At 34.9% G+C, this 19,603-nt stretch overlaps 1 protein-coding gene across 1 annotated transcript; it reads left to right on the top strand.

Annotated features, from left to right (window-relative positions):
- The first annotated feature begins 14,814 nt into the window (after positions 1-14,814).
- LOC115455781 (HEAT repeat-containing protein 3) lies at positions 14,815-19,384 on the top strand. The gene is made up of 8 exons (XM_030184483.2): positions 14,815-15,043; positions 15,145-15,396; positions 15,917-16,022; positions 16,118-16,636; positions 16,721-16,952; positions 17,163-17,427; positions 18,630-18,929; positions 19,190-19,384. The coding sequence occupies exons 1-8, from the start codon at positions 14,912-14,914 to the stop codon at positions 19,298-19,300; spliced, it is 1,917 nt and encodes a 638-aa protein (XP_030040343.2). The 5' UTR covers positions 14,815-14,911; the 3' UTR covers positions 19,301-19,384.
- The last annotated feature ends 219 nt before the right edge of the window (positions 19,385-19,603 follow it).

Genomic DNA, 19,603 nt, shown 5'->3' with positions numbered 1-19,603 from the left:
AATACCTAGAGGGCAGTAATAGAGAGAAAGGTGTACGCGCGTCCGCTACGCTAGCAATGGCAGCCTCCAAGCGGTCGTCGACCCTCTCGGTGATTACAAAAAAGATTATAGGAGGTAGTTAAACATTATTTTAGTTGAATTCATATATCACTAAAATACTTTTCATAGCCTTTATTACCTCTACAAACCTTAGAATACCCTCATATTCACACTTTTCGCCGACTAACGAATAGAGACCAGTAGAGCACCTTAATAACTAATTATTTAAATGTTTATCCCCATGTAATATGTATAATATTGAGTAGGTACCATTGGTTAAAAAAATATTTGGTTATGAAAATGGTTGTTCATTCATTCATCAAACATTCAGTACAGTCGAAGATCTATTTTTTATATAGATGACTCAGTTGTAAAAGTAAAACTTCGAATTGATTTCGATCTAAAAAAGAGATTAAATTAATGAGTAATTTATTATATATATTGGATACCTGCGTAAAGATGAAATTCTTTTTATCCAGGGAAATACAAAGTGAGAGCTTATTCCGTAAAAATACTCAGATAGAGTCGTAATTGTTTCTTAAAGTGATAAAGATAATATGATGAGCGTAGTTTGCGTCTCAATTGCGTTATCCAACCAACATAGTTCAACATATATGGCATTTGTCAAGGGTGTATGGTGCCTCGTGGGGTGCCAATGGGGGCGGATGCGCCAGGCGGTCCGAATTAGAATTTTACGACCTCTTCGTATTGGTTTTATTGTCGGGAAGTTATTGTCGACCGAGATGAATCTGAATTCCAAAGCTAACTTCCTACAACAAACACTGTTTTATATCCGCCACGAAGCGAAAATACATTCATTGCTTTTTTATTTCATTACAATCATACTACTAAGTACTAAAACGTTACAATAGTTTCCAGTTATCGTTTTTACCGAACAATGTTATAGCTGTGTGATGACGTCACTATAAAATGACCATGCGTAGAGGTCGGAAAGCTCCCGCACACGGGCTCTTCGTGGGTGGCGTATTCCACGAAGAGTATTGATGGCCAGGCAGTTTTCAAAACCAATCTGTATAAAGTAGTAAAATTGAATAAAATACCAACGAATTTATACCCACAATGGCGTCTAAGAATTTTATTTTAAACATAAACGTAGTACATACCTAGAAGAGTAGTGTGATAAACTCAAGCCTATTTACAGATAATTTTTATACGTTGCACAAATTTCATGTTAGAGGGATGAAACTTCATAGTACTTTCATGTGATTGAAACAGAAGTAAAAAGCTTGTTATCTATACATTATAATATTATAATAATATAAGTAGCAGTTATTTAATGAATACTTAATACTTAGATTATAAACGAAACACATGTCTGATGTTTTTATTTTCAATAACAATAAGGAGATGAGGATTGAAATCTTTATACACGAAAGTTGCAATAAAAACATAATCTTGCGAAGTGACCTGGAATGTTGATAGTGGCGTTATTTCTGCTATTCAGTCTGCTGGCACGCCGCCAGTTGATGCGGTCTATCAAGCTCTGCCGCGTGGGTATTGCCCACTCACATATTTTCATTGTGTTTTTGGTATAGCAAGTTTTTCTGAATCGAAATTAAATGCCATCGTAACGGTAAATATAAAGGGTAACAAAATATTCTTCGATTAAATATGTTTTATGATGTTTTGTACATAGACGGAAATAACCTTAATGTCCTTAACGAAGTTACATACTAGATATGTCTCTGTCCCTTCTTGGATTAATTTTTAAGCTTATGTTATGTATGTATACATGAGCATAGTTCGAGATAATGAAGAATGTGTGATAGAAACAAGAAACAAATCTATCGTTTCACAAGGTGATTCACATAAGTAAACTATTACTACTCGTTACTCGCTTACTCATATACGAAAGAGGACTATAGGTAGACTAACTATTACTAATCAGGACTATAACTAGACCAACAGAGAAATTTCTGGTTTATTGGTGAGACCATAACAAACTAGAATTAGATGGACGTAGTGGCGACTGCACTTCCCGTATGCTCGGCTGCGAACTAAGTTGAAACAAAATACTTTTACACTCTCATATTCGTATATCGGCTTTTATTATGGTTGATTTAATCGCGTCAAGCGCAGCGCGACGCGTAGAGTCGCCGTGTGTGAACTGAATGTAACGTAATACTATTAAGCACACACTCCTTAAAAGAATTAATATTCGAAATGTGATTCTGAGGTGTGTACATACACATACACAAGCACACACGCACATGCGTGTGTGCTTGTGTATGTGTGATTGTTATCGTTTTAATGAGGAAGTAAGTAATAATAATAAAAATGAAGTCAACTTACATTATTTGTGCAGTATTAATCTGGTTAAATACTTATACGCCACAGGCAGTTTACAGACATATCAAATGCGCTTTGTTTCTATTCCTAAAACTTAATTATACTCTTCACTTTAACAAATTCAAATAAGTACTAATTATATACTGCACGATCCAGGTATTTGGTTATATTAAATTAATAATAAGTATATTATTATGTAGTATAGTAAGTATGTATTCTAAGCATTAAATATACCTATATTTAAGGGTAACACAAAATGGACCCATTAAAGATTCAATAATTGAATATAAACGTAAAGTATTTTTTGACCCATATCATAGGGGGTCATGTCGGCATTATCAAAGGTATTCAAACGATATCAATAGCTTTGTGCTACTGCGGGGTTCTTTGTCAGCGGGCTCTTAAGCGGCTACATCACAAGCGACTACTTTGCCCGTCGGCGATACATAACTGGTACAAGGGGAACATCAAACGAACCGAAACACTGCGTCACGTGCTGCCATCGTTTCGTGTCCTTTATGCAGTTTATGCACCTTTGTCATTCAATGTTTTGCTTACCAGATACTACATCGTTGCATGCGTTGAAATCTTTTTGGAGGTTTTGTGCAAGCAGGCTTACTTTGCATTTTCCATTAGGCAGTTCAATAAGTTCTTATACTAATTATAATTTGTATGTAAATATAATATATCTCCCTAGATACTATAATTTTTTTGGGTTAAGTATTTATGTACTTTGGCTTTTAATTGGCGGCTTATAATATTTTGAGCTTACACAACATACTTACTATTTAGATATACGCGGCATAACGATGATGCTCAATCACTACTTTGTAATTTAAAGTTTTATCGGCAAAGATATTTAAAAGAGGAAACGTGGGCAAAGCTGTTAAAAAATATACAAAAAAATAAGTCGGGCCCTCGACCCGCGCCGCGCGCCGCTCGCCGGCGGCGGCGGCCGGTTGATACTCATCTCAATCACTTTGATCTTTCCGCTGCCGCGTCGCGAGCGGACGGGCCTTCCACTCGTCTCTCGCATTAATTACGAGTAAGATTTATATAATCAATTACTTAGATAGTATTCGTTACAGTATGTACCAACTAACGTAACGATCGATGCAGAGAGCTTCAAAGCACAACTACAATAAAGTTCGGTAGCGTGCTTTCATGTCGCTTTAGTACCTTAATAATTTAGATTTCAGCTATATTGACATCGGAAATTGTTGTAAGCAAAACATACTACTCAAAATGTATTATACTATCATTTGCACTTTTATTGCGACTGCTCCAATCCTCGTGACATAACTACATAAGAGTTGGGTGTAAGACTGTTTAATCTTATTGACGAAAAATAAAATAAGCAGGATGTTGCCTTATTGGTTCAGTGACAACGCAATAAGTTTGTAGTAAGATGAGGTCGATTCGACTCTGTGTAAGTTATTCGACACGAAAACATTAGAGTTTTTTGTGACCGCCTTGGTAGCGTAGTTGTTTTGCGATCACGGGACGACCACTACTCTGATGTCCCGGGTTCGAATCCCGGGTTGGGAAAATTATATAAGAGTTTTTCAATTTAGTATCGATCCGGGGTCTAGAATTTGTGCCCGATATGGCCTCACTTCCTATCACATTGAAATTGATTCGTTACTTCACCTCTATCTCATGGTAAGTAAGTGTAAGCATAACGATCGTAATAATAGCGTCACGCGTGCTAATTGAACCTAAGACCTAGAGGTTTGACCGGCTTATACTATCAAGTGTTACTGAAGTAATTATGTTTTTAAAGTAAAATACAAATAGCCATCGAATAAATATTACTTTTTTAATTAATAGTTATAAAAGAATAAATACCTATGTACAAAAATATACATTGCTTTTTGAAATGCAAATGTACACGATTTTTGGTGCTAATTTGTATACAAACATAATCATTTAACATACATATCATATAAGCGGTGCTTTTAATTTTCTAGGTGTAATAAAATTATTACATTTTAATTCTTGTTAAATACAGCCATTTTAAAATAAACACAGTATTAAAATTTAATATTTCGTTGTTCATACTAAACTATTTGAACCGTGAAAAAACTAGCGACATGATGACTTTTTCGAGGCGTGGCCGGCGGAGGCGGCGGCAGTCAAAGGCTCGCTATGATCAAAAGCGCCGCCATCGAATGGCCTCGCCTTTGATCTCGCCGCCCGAAGTGCAAATTATGTTATAAAGACAGTGAGTGGCACGACCGCCAATCCGCCCAACGGTGCAGTGTATACTACTAATTAATTCAACCCGTGAGCCGAACCGCTCCAAGCGCACGGTTGGCTTTGATTAAAATAATTAAATAATGAATCAATGTAGCAAATGCCAATTGAGTTCTGGCCATTCTGTAGCGTACCATCAAATGTCAATGAATGTTTTTCAAACTACATTTGCTATTATTATTGCGACATTTTACGGGTCAATATTTTGTTAAAAAATATTTTTAAATGTTAATACTACTTGTAGTGTTATTTCGCTGGTGTTTATTTTTTACCAATCAGCTTTTCAAGGCCGTCAAAATCAACCAATGATATTCCGATATGATAATATAGTATTATTTAGGACATTATACTATAATATTTGTGGCTATCCCAACTAGCCATTATTTCGGTACTTTATAAACAACAACCGGTTCTGTAATGGTAGGTTTTGTTGGTGCGTCTTGCGCGGGCGCCCATGCCCGATAGGGTAGAATTGCGGCATTTGGACCAAAGGATTATGTTCAGGTCGCTTCGGTCGAAGTTTAGTATAGCCAGGTACGTACCTCAAGACATGCAAAACAATCCAGTCTAAAAGAACATAATTTTTATATTCGTGTTAAGTATAAAAAGTAGGCAGGTATAAATTGTTAAACAATACCTAATGTTTTAAAAATTTACAAAACTTACGTTTCAAAAAATTTATACTGCTATAAAATTTGTACTAACAGTATAATCTTTATTATAAACTCATAATACAAAAATACACGAATCACGGATAAGTAGAATACATACATATAATACAAGGGACACAGGAAAATCACAACTTGGAACATTACATGATAACCTATGTACTTGGTCTATGGTTTGAATCCAAAATCAATCTGATTTTGAATTTTAACTAACGGCTTATGAGACTATTAACTATTACTTTATTAACAAAAACCTTTATAAAACAAGTAAGCAATGCTTTATTGTCACTTTCATATTTTTTACTAACAATAGTCGCAAAGTCTTAGAAAGATAATAAGCTCTAACTAAATTTTTCTTTGAATACGAATTAAAAGAAATTGTATGCGTTTTTTTGAGGCCGAGTGCCCCTAATTCCCTTTGGGCGGATCTGGTTATTGTGTCGAGGCAGCGGAAGAGGGGCGAGGGACGCGAAGGAGTACGATCGAGAACCGCGTACGTCGACCCGCGGCTAGCTTTGATCTCGCCGACTGCGACTGTCCGACAATACGGCCAGTTGCCCGCAAACCGAGCAACGACACTATCCCTGATTATGCTGTTTCCTTTTCCAACTATTTAGTTAATTCGTTCTGTAATTATTTTCTTTAATCGCCTGACACCGCTTATTTTTTTATTAAGTAAGTATTTTAATATTTTTATACCCGGTTTCGGAATTTTATTCAATTTACACTTTCTGAACTTTACAGTCATTATGAATTTTATGATTATTGATGGACGTATTGGTAGTTGTGATGACTGAACCTAACGGCCTTTCTATTATGCAGGTGACTAGTCTAAGTATAAGTCGCACTTCAATAGTTTTGGCACCAATTATTATACGACTTTCATTAAAATTAATGGGACCGAAATTGAATCTAGAATATAGATGTGTGATGTGATGTGGGTGTCAAAGTCATGTCATCGTCTGTTGGACATAGGTCTCCTCCATTTTACTATGACTTAGGCATCTGGCAGAAGCCAGCGACCTGTCACAAATCGTAACTCCACCTAGCTGGAGGGCGTCCTACCTTTGTCGATTCGTGGTCTCCACTCAAGAACTCGTTTACCCCAGCGGTTAATCCAGGTCCACCTTGCAATCTTATATTCTATGTCGAACAGCAAGTTTCATAGCTCGCTGAGCGGTTTTGAAATGGTGAACCAACCGTACCGTGAATAATCACGTCTCAACACCATAGGTCATGACGGGTAATACGCACTTATTAAAAACTTCATAGTAGAGGTGCATGGACGCCGCCAAGAAGTCTTGTGGATAGTTGTGATAGGTGTAATTCTGAAAAAACTTCAATGTCTCGTCTTAGTGGATTTATCGTATTCATTGTTTTATTGGTGTAGTAATAACGAACTAGGGTTGAAAACCAAACGGTACTAGTAAATAGGTTTTACTTCTCTTCAACATTCTTATTTTGTGTTATTTATTGACAAACTTCGTATCGCCTTCAAGTTACTCGCACTAACTCCGACCGAAATATGTACTTACCTAACTAATAGTTTGTAAGCAATCCTCCAAACACGGCGCCAAAAGTTTATAGAAAAAAAAAGTACTGTCCCGCTGCTTGGCACGATTCTTTACTACTACTGCGAGGTATTAGGCCTTAGTCCACCACGCGGCCCTAGTGCGGATTGGTTAACTTCACATGCCCTGAAAATTCCTATAGAGAAGTATTCAGATTTCAGATATACATGTTTCCTCATGATGATATCCTTCACCGTTAAAAAAGCGATAATTCACAAAGAATACACACATAATTCAATTTCATAATTGGATTATGTGTGTATTATTTCATCCTTGGGATTGGAACCTGCGGACATTCGTCCCGGCAGTGCGTTCCACACCCAACTAGGCCTTCGCCATTTTTTGAGGATCAGCTAAAACAAAATCGGCGTATAGATAATATATTTGCAATTTTTTCTTGAGATCTCCTCAAAAAGCACTCGCAATCGCCTGTTTGAGTACCCCTGTGTATATACTATGTATTCTACAGTACAATGCGCTCGCCGCGTTGGTATGTCCTTTGAGAGACCGACACCGCCACGTTAAATTCAGCGAGCTTTGGCATTACTCTCGTGCTGTTTTGGTGAATTTTTCCTTACCTAATAAATAATTTTATATTGTGTTTTGTTATTAGTTGTTCATGTTATCCAGATATACTGGTCGTATCATGTTAGGAACAAGTAAATATGTATTACATACATTAAATATTAATTAATAAGTACTTACCTTCTTTTTTCTTAGTTCCACAATATCGCTAACTATTAAACCGAAGCTCAATAAAACGGTGCAGTTAAATGAATCGCATTAAAATTTTAAATAGATCCATGTTACGCGATAATTTTGTGTATCGGAGCTGCTAGTTGCAGCTGTTGCGGCGCGGCGGCGGTCGGGAATTGTGTTGACTGCATTATATGGAAGGCATACTGCACGCTGAGAAGAATTGGCTTTCAGTGGTGGCTCAACTTAATGTTGATCACGTATAGGCGTGATACACGCTGGGCTACACCATCGTTTGCATCCGTACTATGTTTTCCATACACAAAGTTGTGAACTTATGAATGGACAAAGCAAAATTAAAACTGTATTCTCTATTAAATACAGATGTACTTATATAGACGGTTCATTTACTAATAATCTGCTTATTTTCCAGTTGCAACATTGTCGTCATCACGCGAGCGATTTGATTTCGTCATTCATTTGTAAAACAAAACATTTATAACTTTAGAATAATTTTCCAATTCACTAAAAAGAAGCTAGCAGCGTGTGAAATAATGTTCACACGCGCAGCTCACAGGCTTTTTGCAAAAATACGATTTCGTTAGATCCGGGCACACGCCTAGATGTTTGCTTTTCTTTTATTTGATATTTCAACACGGTTCCAACAAGCCTAACGGAGTGGTTACATATACATATTTTCGATACGAACTTGTAAAATTAATTGGAGATACCTGTTTTAAAGCACAGGTTTAAAGTCATTGTTTTTTTTTATGTACAAGTTCCATGACTTAATGTAAATTATTGTCACGAATAAAATAAGTACTATGAAATAAATCACAAGGAGAACGCGGCTAGTAAGCATACTAGATAATAATATTATTCCTGACTGCATCTAAATAAAGTTCGAAAACCTTAAAATGTATAAATTTAGTGTGCCGTTGTTTGTGTTATCTAAGCTACCTCCGGTCTTACACAGTCAGCCGAAGAGTGGGATTTCCTTATTTGTTCAGTTTTCTTTTTTGTGACAAGAGCACCGCTGTCTTATCGCTCTTTATCTATCAACTTGTTTAAACAAACCGGGAATCATTATTGGAATGTAAATAAAGAAAGAATTACTATCAGGCAAGTGTAAACTTTGAAGGAATTATCATCGGCTAAGTGTAAATATCAAAAAGAATCAGTTTACACTTGGAATGTTTGATGTCTTTATGTCGTTACATTCAGTATAATAGCATGCGTTTATACGTTGTGCCTTACACAACACTGTAATTCACGCGGAGAGAACTCGTTCAAAATACTCCACAGACTAAGCACAAGTAGTACGTTGTTACAAAGAGTTTGCCGATACATCAGCTGTGGTTTATTTAGGCTAATGGATTTTGGAACAAACATCTTTTTCGTGAGATTTTCGAACGACCACGAAAGTAAACTTTCATGTTATAATTGAGTTTACGGAGCTAAGAGGGTTTATTTTGTTCGCTAATGAAATTGTTGAGAGTAACATTCGTAACAAATCTGTAATTAATAACATGTTTGATGCCGGCGTAGCAGGACGACATCGCTATACGTGTTATGAAAAATAATATAATTAGATATAGTTTATCTGAAGAGTGCTAAGAACTTTGTTTTAATAAACTCCCAAATTAACCATTTTGCCACCCAAAAAGAAAAATAATAATGCCTTCTTTGGAAGAAGTTTATAGAATTAAAGTACATAAGTTTCTATTATGTTCCTTGACTGCCTTGGTGGCGTAGTTGTATTGCTCTACGACTACAGTGCTGAGGTCTCGGTTTCGATCCTAGGTCGAGGATAGGATAAGTATGACTCGTCGAGCCCTAAACACTACAGTAGTTCCGCGTAGTCATATTGTCCCAGGCAAATAATACAAGATATTCCTACACCAAAGAGAAATTCACATAGATAACAACAAGTACTAATTTTAAATTATTTAACACATGAATTAAATATCCGGTGGATACGTTATACTCTTAGAACGATGCCAGACCCACAGAGTCAGGTTTACACGGAAGTGCGCCTGATTCTTTTTCAATGTGAACTACTTCTTATTCATTAACCACAATCGCGATGCTGCATAATGTTCTATTTAGCCCCGATTCCCGAACATTAACGGTAAAAAAGGCTCATTTAATAATACACAACACACAAATAAATTAAATTAAAGTATTTGTCTGTGATTCCTAAAAAATATTTTTGGTAAACTTGTGTAGTTATTAGTGGTATACGTCGCACGATACTAAACCCTATAAACGTATTTATTTTTTTTTGGTCAAGTAAGTATATTTTTTTTTCTAATAATCTTCAGTACTACTGAACCAATATTGAAAGAGCTAATCAGAAAGTAGAGGATAATCTAAGTAAATTCAACCTAGAGAAGGACTATAAGTACGCAGGGGGAGTCGCGAGCAAATAATACTCTATATTTTGTAAAAAAATGCACCAACTACCATTACTCGTATAAAAATCCTACGTTTTTTATTAACGTCACTAAGCGGATTCCCATCCGGTGCTGTGTACAATAAGATAATTATTGTTTGTCAAAATATTGATGTTTTTTGTTCCCTTATTCGGGGAAAACTGTAATGGAGAGAGCTTTTACATATCCTTAGCATCGCAATTGATATTTCGCTCGATTTTTATGTGTGAATAGCATTTCAAAATTATTGTGAGTAAGTAACTAGCAATTGGGTGGCCATAGTTGCCAAAGATTTTTAAGATAGGTAAATACTATGAAAAACAAGAAACTTAAAAAAAAACACAGAAATTGTTAGTTTAATATCTGGTTTTAGACGTAAGTACTTTATTGCGTTAAAAATTGAGGCTTTATTACTAACTGAAGCATTTAGTCTTTTAATGACTCAGTGGTAGATAAAACTACATAAGTTTTAATCTCTACAATCGTTATCACCCTCCTACCCTTATTCCACTGCTACGTGTGGTCGGCGCAAAACAAGTTTTTTACGCAGTTTGTAGGATGAATTTGGTTTAATTTTTACGACCGTTTATCTGTCCGACATTTTAAATAACTGCAGGACCTTTCAATACACAACCTTTAACCAAGAAGAGAAATTCTTTGTCATTTCTAAATGCTAATTGAAGTCGTTTTTACCTATACAGGTGCAACATGTAAGTAATTTAGTTTTGCTGTTTATATATAATTACGAAGTTCAGGAAGAGGACCGCGCATCGCCACATCTTTTGACAATTGATGCATATCGAGGTCTGTGGTAGAAAAGGTGGTGTACCTACTTTTAGTTAGATACTAGATAGGCCGGTATCATTCTAATAAACTTTGGGGTACGAAACTTTTCTTGTTCGGTATTATTTTATGGCTTAAAAAGCAAGCTTACAAGCTTTAAAACTTACATACGTATTACCTACAGCCGAATGATTGTCCTCATTTTTGTGATTTATATTTTCGAAAGCGAACTATCAGAATTTTATAGCGGTTATAAATCGTGTGATTCTATAAAAATCTTTGTTGCTGTAAATGACCACAAAAACACAGCATTAAAGATACGATAACGGGATCGGAATGTTCTGCGATTACAAACTACCTATACTTACACTTCTAAAAAAAGTTGTCCTCTCACAAAATATCACTTAAAATTCGGTAAAGTTAAATGCTTTTTATACTAAATGTTATATTGTTATTATTTTCCTTTAAAACTTTCTGTGGTTATGTACATACATTATACGAACTTAATCAATTATTGTAGGTATCCAGTAGGTAGAAATTGAATGCTATTTTTTAATAAGTACATTCGTACCTAAGAAACTATGATTTGACAATTTCTAAGTTTAGGTAATAGATACGAGTGCCCGACTATGGAATCAAATTTAAAGCTGCTGAATGCAGTTTAAATGTCTAACAATTAGGTTTGACTATTGATTCGGCAGTTGGGAAAGTTTCGACACAATTTGTAATACAGTGTACGATTGTGCAGGCGGTAAATTGTAAATATCAAATGAACGCACGATACAAGGATGATAATGGTATTTCTGGGAACATCCCTTGTGCTAGTTGAGTGGCGGGGTGCGAGGGAGCGGGGACGAAACGGGGCCAGTCTGGCGGGCCATCCATCACGCCGTGGGGGTGCAATTAGGCGAAGTAGATGTGCTGACACGAACACGCGGCCGACGGGACACGCTGCCGCCTGCCGCCGACTTCACCGGTGTCTATCAAATGTAACCCATGCATAACGATTAATGCTGTTTTTTTTAATACATATTTCTATAATTACATCAATAATAATATAACTATTTTTCGATTACTTCATCATAATAATTAGATAGAAACCAAACATTTTATAGGTCCTTACTGAGAAATAAGATATTTTTTATGAACTAGGTAAGTACTTACCTATTTTTAATAACAATTCTCTTATTAACTTTGTATTTAATAAGACAACGACTGTTGACATTCCAGACGAAGGCTGTCATGCTTTTCTATTAAGTAGATGCATTGGTTTGTAATCCTCCATTCTTTGTTATCTCTTCTACTAAGAATTTCCGATCGGGTTAAAAGTAGCTCAAAGCGATGAGTTGGCTGCACAGTAATTAACGTTTCGTTAATACTCAAAGAATACAACAAAAAGTTAATATCCGGGCGATAAAGGTGCCGTGGTGTGGGTGAAGGCCGGGAGTCGGGTCCATCTCGCTGCGCGGTAGCACCCGCCGATTATCTGCCGATAAGACACAAAAACGACTTTTTGATTTATGATGAAGGCTTGAAATACCGCTACCGGTTGCAGGTTGTTGCATTTTCGATTTTGATGATTATTATATGCCTATTTTTGTACGTATGTACGTATTATAGATAAGTATTACATTAGTACCTATCTACCTATTCTCTCTAAGAAATACTAAAATAGATAGGTACGCTTCAAAATAAATTCGCTTCACCGACCTTGCTACACAAGGGTCTAATTACAATAGATTACTAGAACCAGTAAACACAAAGTATAGTTTATCGTTCCGACTTTTAGCCATTTTAAAAAAAGTAGTACACAGGTATTTAATACTCCATGAACATTAGTATCGAACAAGTACTTATGTTCTTATGTAGGGTCCTATTGCTGTTTATTGATAATTATCCATAAGCGGGTGCGGCACTGGAATGGCCAACTTGACGCGACATAGGCTACACTACAATAGATAAGAAATTGATAGGTTTTCGATATAATTTGCTCTGTGTTAGAAATATTTGTTTGCTGCCTGTCGATAATCACCATCGTAGCCTTCTCTTCTCACTCGTATCTAAGCTGCCTCTAAATGATTTCTCCTAAGACGGGTCCCCGATTTCAGTACTATTTCATTAAATAAGAAAAATTTATAGGGTGGTGAGCTAAAAAAATATACTCAGTTAGCAACTGCACGAGCCCCTTCGTGTGAGCGGGCGGCCCTCTAAAGCGCAAAGGCACCACTGCTCCTAAAACATCTGCAGGAGAAAATATATTTTTTTTTTAGCTGGTTCTTCCGCGCCAAATTCTATTAATTGAATAAAGTCTCATATCATTTAGCATAGCATTATCCGCTTTGTACCTACTTATCACTACCGCCACTTATAATTCCTATCCAGACTAGGTACTTACGACCGGTTTCAATATCTTTCTAATATGAAACTCGAGTTTATTCTTTCACCCGACAGTAAAAGATACTACTCCCAACATTTCCCTAATCTTAATTCCACTGCCCTCCTGTCCTTCACTTCCCTTTCCTTTCCCATGTAACCCTGCTGATGGTAAGCTGGAGAAATCCAGTACTTATTCGGTTCGCAGGATTTCATGTTGACAGCAGAGAAACATTAAAAAAAAACTGTTACCTACTACTGTTCCAATATTCTGAAACTCTAGCAGGGATGTTATGGATATGAAATTTCGGATCTGGATACGGATAAGGATATAGAAATAAAATTATATCGGTTCCGGATACGGTTACGGATATGTAATTATTTTGGATTATCCGTTAGTTTCGGAAAGTTTCGGTTACGGATATTAGATGAAAGTAAATGAAAATAGTGCATCATTGATTACTATTTATTGATGAACAAATTGGGGGACATGGTTGTTCGGATAACCACCTTGTTTTGAATTAAGATGAAGTTTCAGTGAAGTAGTGCCACCTCCTCTGCGTGAATTTTTTTTTCACACTGTTGACATTTTGCAAAATTTACTTTATCAAATATTTCCAAATTAACCTCCACTGTGGACGCTTATTAATCAATTTAGTACGTAACACGACACTTTTCCGTCACTTTATTAAATTGAGTACCTACTTATAAATAAAAAAAATTACGTTATGTTATGACTAAAAATAACAAACAAACTATGCAAGATTCACTTGGCGCGCGAGCGGTGAAACAAAAACCTGTCGCAAGATATTAATTGTAACTTATCCGAAACTTTAGTAACGGATACGGTTACGGTTACGGATATGTTTTTATTTTGGATATCCGATAGTTTCGGTTACGTTACGGAGCTCCATAACATTCCTGCTCTAGACTATTTTTATTACCGGAGATTTAGATATAAAACCGGGCACATTAGCGATATTAACAGTCATGATTGTCGACCGACTAGTCCGTTACCGACAAATTACAAATAATTAAAATGCTTACACAACTACTTTTAGTGATTAGCTGTGTTTTTTTTAAATTTAGGAGTAGGTAGGTATTTAATTTAATAAACTGAAGGAAAAGTGTTGTATTACGTACTTACTAAATTGATGTATAAGGACAAAATGGGTCCCAAGTAATTTAATTTGGACATTTTTTGATCAAGTTAAAGGTACTTAATTTTGCAAAATGTAAACAGTTTGATAAAAACTTTTCACGGAGAGGAGGTGGCACTACTTCACTGAAACTTCATCTCAAATTAAAACACAAAGGTTTTCCGAACACCAATGTCCCCCAATTACTTAGTTCATCGATAAATAATAATCGACGATGACGACGAACGATAGTTAGTAATAGTCGCCCAAGTGTATAACATAGTATTTTTATTTTACTTTAATCTAATATCCGTAACCGAAATTATCCGAAACTAACGCTTAATCCGAAATAATTACATATCCGTAACCATATCCGAAACCGGTATAATCTTATTCCTATATGCATTATCATATCATACGGATACATACATATCCATAACATTCCTGGTCTAGAGCCGGCCTTAGCTACCGAGAACTGTGGCTTTTTAGCAAGAAATCCAAAAACTTTTTAAGTATAATTAAAATTCACGGTGGCAAGTGGCAACACTGTTAATAATTGTCAATCGAATCTGACAAATAAGGATTGTTGCAGGTCGCAGCGTGTTTTTGGTTTGGGTTCTGTTTTTAGATTACAATAAATAATGGGTAAAGTTAGAAAACATAAAACAAGAAGTGGTAAGAAACCGCTACCCAATGATGATAATGAGGATGAAGAACAATTGCCTACTGACGGCAAAGAAAATGCGATACAAACTATATTGGATCAGTTACAGGTTAGAATTGCGGTATTTTATTACTTACGATACAAGCTTATATTAATTTGTTCCATTCATATAATATGCTCTTATACAGTTTAGATAACTATTCATTTCAGGCTGCTAATGTCGAAGAGAAATATTGTGGTTTGCAAACTTTGGGCCTCTTAATAGAAAGCCCTGAAAATATAGAACAGGTATTAAACCGAGACTTAGCAAAAGTAGTTGCGCCGCTGCTAGTTGATGCTGCTAGCTCAGTAAGAAACGCGGCAGCTGGCATGCTCAGAAATCTTTCCACGGTGAAGCTAGAAGTCTGTGATGCATTAATGGAACAAGATGTTATGACACCATTGATATGCTATTTCCATGAGGTATGATTGAATCGATAGTTTAAAAACCTTTGATTTATATCTACTTTCGCTATGATATCAAATAAAAAGAGAAGTCCCTTTTGCATATTTTTTTCCAGCAAAATATAGTGTGTAATTAAGTAATAAATGGTAGTTTATTACTTTAGTTACACTGCCAAGAATTATTTTGTACTATATTGTTATACAGTATATAATAAAATTTCATTTTATATAATAAAGGACCAAATAAATTACTACAGCATCTTCGCTTGTTTAAACCAACAGGATAATATGCATCTCCAACTTCATGACAGATAAGAATAAAAATTAATATTATACACATTTTTGACATTCATCATTTAGTTCCATTTAGTGTTATCCTTATATATACCAAGTGTATATAATAATAATTATATACACTTGGTATATACCAAGTGTATATTTAGTATTATTATAGACTTGGTACATTACATACCATATCATAGACATAAGTGTCTATGATCATGCAGAAAATTGCAAACAATGATGTATTATATTTCAGCATGCAGAAACATGGACTCCCGATATAAACTCTGCTACAAAAGATGAAGATATAGACACATTTATTCAAAATGTTAATTTACTGTTGAATTTGTGTGAAGGTTCAGGTAAATATTTTGTTTTAAATGTATAACTGAAATACCATTGTTCCATTGTATGACAATATCGGACACTATATTGTGGTTTAATGTATTTTTTTCAGAATTGGCAATTAAGTATATGGGTCAGTCAAGAATATTAGATATATTACCTAGATACCTGGATATCTCAGTCTTCAATAATGACATTGTGGCAGCTGTTCTACAGTGTCTATTTGTTGTTGTTGAAGACAATCCAATTGCCATGGAGAAGATTAAATCAAACTGTGAGAAGCAACTACAAACATTATTGTCACTTGAAAGTGGCGAACCTGATGCATATCTACTCAAAACCCTATCGGCTGGAGTTATCATAAGCACATGTCGTGGTAAACTTGCCACTTTGCCAATAAATGTTGTCAATCAAATAATTTCTATATTGGCAAAAACATTGTCAGTCGATCATAGATTTGTTTGCAGTCAGTTGTCAAACCAAGTGCCACTGGGTGATACTTCTGCAAAAAAGGAACCACCACAAAGCAAATTGACACAATTGCTTAACAATCAGATTAAATCAGCCATGCAAATTGTAGATGCCCAACAAAGTGCGATTGAAATTATAGCAAATATTTGTTCAAATGATGGTAAGATTTTATTAATTTTGTTAGAAATTCAGATTTATGTGATGAAAGTTCATAGCTGGATTTTTTTTTCTTTCTTTATTGTAGATGGAGATGAAAATAATAGTAATGAATCATCAGAAAGTGAGGAAGCTGATGAGGAATTAATTCAGGGGGAGGAGGAATCAATACATGTGGAAGACATGTTGCCAACAAATTTGTTAGAAGCATTAATAAATTTGGAAATATTTGACAAAGTATGGGCCCGCAGTCAACTACCTGCACATAATGTAATGATGATATTAAAAGAATATGAAGGGACACAGTTGTTGTGTAAGAAGTTAGTATAAATCTTTAATAAATCCTTGGGTTTTACCTCGTAATTATTATGTGACAAAAACATATTTAAAAAATGTATACTTCATTAAAATCCAAAATACCATCCATACCTACAAAACTTATTTATACCTGCGCTTACCACTTCTAGATGACAGGTCTAAGAATAGTATTTATATTTTACTTACACAAAATTATTTTTCTTACCTTTCAGACTCAGCAATCTGCAAACACGAGCCTTGTTGTGTGTAAATAACATGCTATCTTCTTTGCCTATTGAACATTTGGGCGGGATCAATGCGGTTTACAAAATTTGGGTGGATGCAGGGAAACTAGTGTTTAAACAAGATTCTGGTGCCGTCCTTCTAGAATCAGCAACCGCAGTAATGAGAGCTGCACTTGACAAAATAAAGCTGAAAGAAAATGGCAACAACATGGAATGTAATTTGTTTAGTGATTTAGCTTTGTCGGACATAGAGGTAAGATGTTATTTTCAAAATGGTATGTTTATTGATTAGTCTGTAATTTCTGAGTATTTAGTATCTACATATTAAATAGTAATGTTATTGTGGTAATTATACCCCTGGGTGCCTGCATATAAATTTTGGTTACACATAGAGCTTCGAAAAGTTATTCTGGTGTTTTGAAATACATATAGCATAATGAAACCTGCATCAATATCAGTTAATTAGATTAACGTGCATGAAAATTAAAAACTGCAGTATTTGTTATATCTTTATGCTATATGTGTATGATATCACCAAGTCTTAGAACAGGCTTTTGATTTTTTGCGATTAGAATTAGTTTCTACGAAAAATATTTTTTATCTTTATTGTCTTAATCTTGTACTAAATAATAGTGTTTTTCACTAATAGGGGCCACACACTGGCCTATGCTTGATTTTGTACATTATTCTATATGTAATGGTTAATAATACGAAAAAGAAGCACTCCTGCGAAAACTGCATTAAAATTGGTTAAAGAATGAGCGAGTAATTCATATTTAAAATATTGTAATGTGCAGAAGTGGTCGCGATGTGGTGATATCGCTTCATCTCTTTCTATCGCACGCGTCGTAATTCCCTATTACGTCACATGTGGGTATTTCGTCTCTTTTCTGTTTCTTGTTAATTACCCCTTCTACCGAAATTTAAAGACTTATAACTTGTTGATTTTTTACCGGATTTTAATAATTTCTTCTGTGTTATAATTAATATTATGTAAATATTTGATAATAGTAAAGATCAATAATGAGTCCGGTACCCTATTAAATCCTATATAATATTATTTGGTCTAAATTCTTTTACGTGACATAATTATGTTATCACAAAAAAAGGATGGTGTCTACCAGGATTGACGACTTTACGTTATGGGTGATTTTTTTATCTTACTTATTAAAAAAGTTGACGAGCATATCTTCTGATTGTAGGAGACTTGACTACCGATATGAAATAGCATAGGCACCTCAATCTTAAAGTATGTATGTGCTGTAATGCATGATGGATTAGGAGTTATGACGTAAAGTCATTTGCACTTATTGCAACGATCTTTAAACCAGAAGAGCAGTCCTTGCAAACTTCTGTACAGCGGTAGAAAGTGACAAAGCGCTCACTCCATACAAACTTTCCCTATGAGAAACCAACCATGTACCATTTAATTATCTAGATATATGTTTATTGCAGATGATGTTAACTGGCATTAGGGAATGTCAAGTAGCAGAGATAAGGGCAAACCTTATTCGCATGATCGGAATATTGGCTCTGTTATTGGTAAATAAGATAAATGATATAACTTCTAATGTAATATGCACTGTAACGGAGTTCATATTAGAGCAGGCGCATAAAGAAAATGAAGTTTGGGTGCTGGCAGAAGCTATAGACACCATTGTAGATTTGTATTCCGAAGACGAAACTGACGCTCTAGCCGCTAAAGTAAACCTCGTTGACAAGTTAATGGTGCTGACTCCAATATTGAAGAATAAGGTAAAGTTCATATTTTCTTCCAAATATTTATTTTCATGATAGCTTTTACTTTTATTATAAGTAGTGAGAGATGCAATATTATTAACGATTGATTTTTTACTTTTGAATATTTTTTTATATTACTCAGCAAACTTCAGCGCAATGTTAAATTTTCGGTACAAAAATTAGTAAAACATAGAAATATATTTTTATTTCATGATATAATTAGCGATATGTGCCGTGTTACGTAGGTACAATAATATGTCAACTTTTAATTCCAGGCAAGACAACAAAAAAAGCTTCCTAAGGAGTACAAAGTTCTCGTTAGTACGGCTGTCAGCAACCTACCGCGGTTTATTAGATATAAAAAAGATAGAATAAGTAAATTATAAATAAGTAATTAATTTGGACTCATTTGAGATAATATTTTTACAAGTTATGTATACAGTTTTTAATAAAGTTAATGTATAACGATATTTATGGTATTTGTTTCATTTGGAATGAAATACTTTATTAGTAGTAAATAATTTATTAACAACAAAAATATATCTAACAAAGAGTAACACTAATCCCAAATAAAAAATATAAATAAGAATAATTAGGAATCTTGTACATTTTTATAATTTAGTGTGCTATGTTTTAGTTGCACCTATTTGCAGCAGAATACTACATATTGTTATGCAGTATATTTTAAG

The sequence above is a fragment of the Manduca sexta genome, chromosome 25 (assembly GCF_014839805.1).
Source record: "Manduca sexta isolate Smith_Timp_Sample1 chromosome 25, JHU_Msex_v1.0, whole genome shotgun sequence".
Classification (NCBI taxonomy): domain Eukaryota; kingdom Metazoa; phylum Arthropoda; class Insecta; order Lepidoptera; family Sphingidae; genus Manduca; species Manduca sexta.
The sequence above is the reverse complement of the archived record's forward strand: the minus strand, read 5'-3'. Positions and strand labels throughout refer to the sequence as shown.

What these genes read in the sequence shown, in the direction of transcription:
- LOC115455781 (XM_030184483.2), top strand. Translation starts at nt 14,912, where the DNA reads ATGGGTAAAGTTAGAAAACATAAAACAAGAAGTGGTAAGAAACCGCTA. An exon ending in CTATATTGGATCAGTTACAG is followed by an intron (nt 15,044 to 15,144) that starts GTTAGAATTGCG and finishes TATTCATTTCAG; the next exon opens with GCTGCTAATGTCGAAGAGAA. An exon ending in AAATATTTGTTCAAATGATG is followed by an intron (nt 16,637 to 16,720) that starts GTAAGATTTTAT and finishes TCTTTATTGTAG; the next exon opens with ATGGAGATGAAAATAATAGT.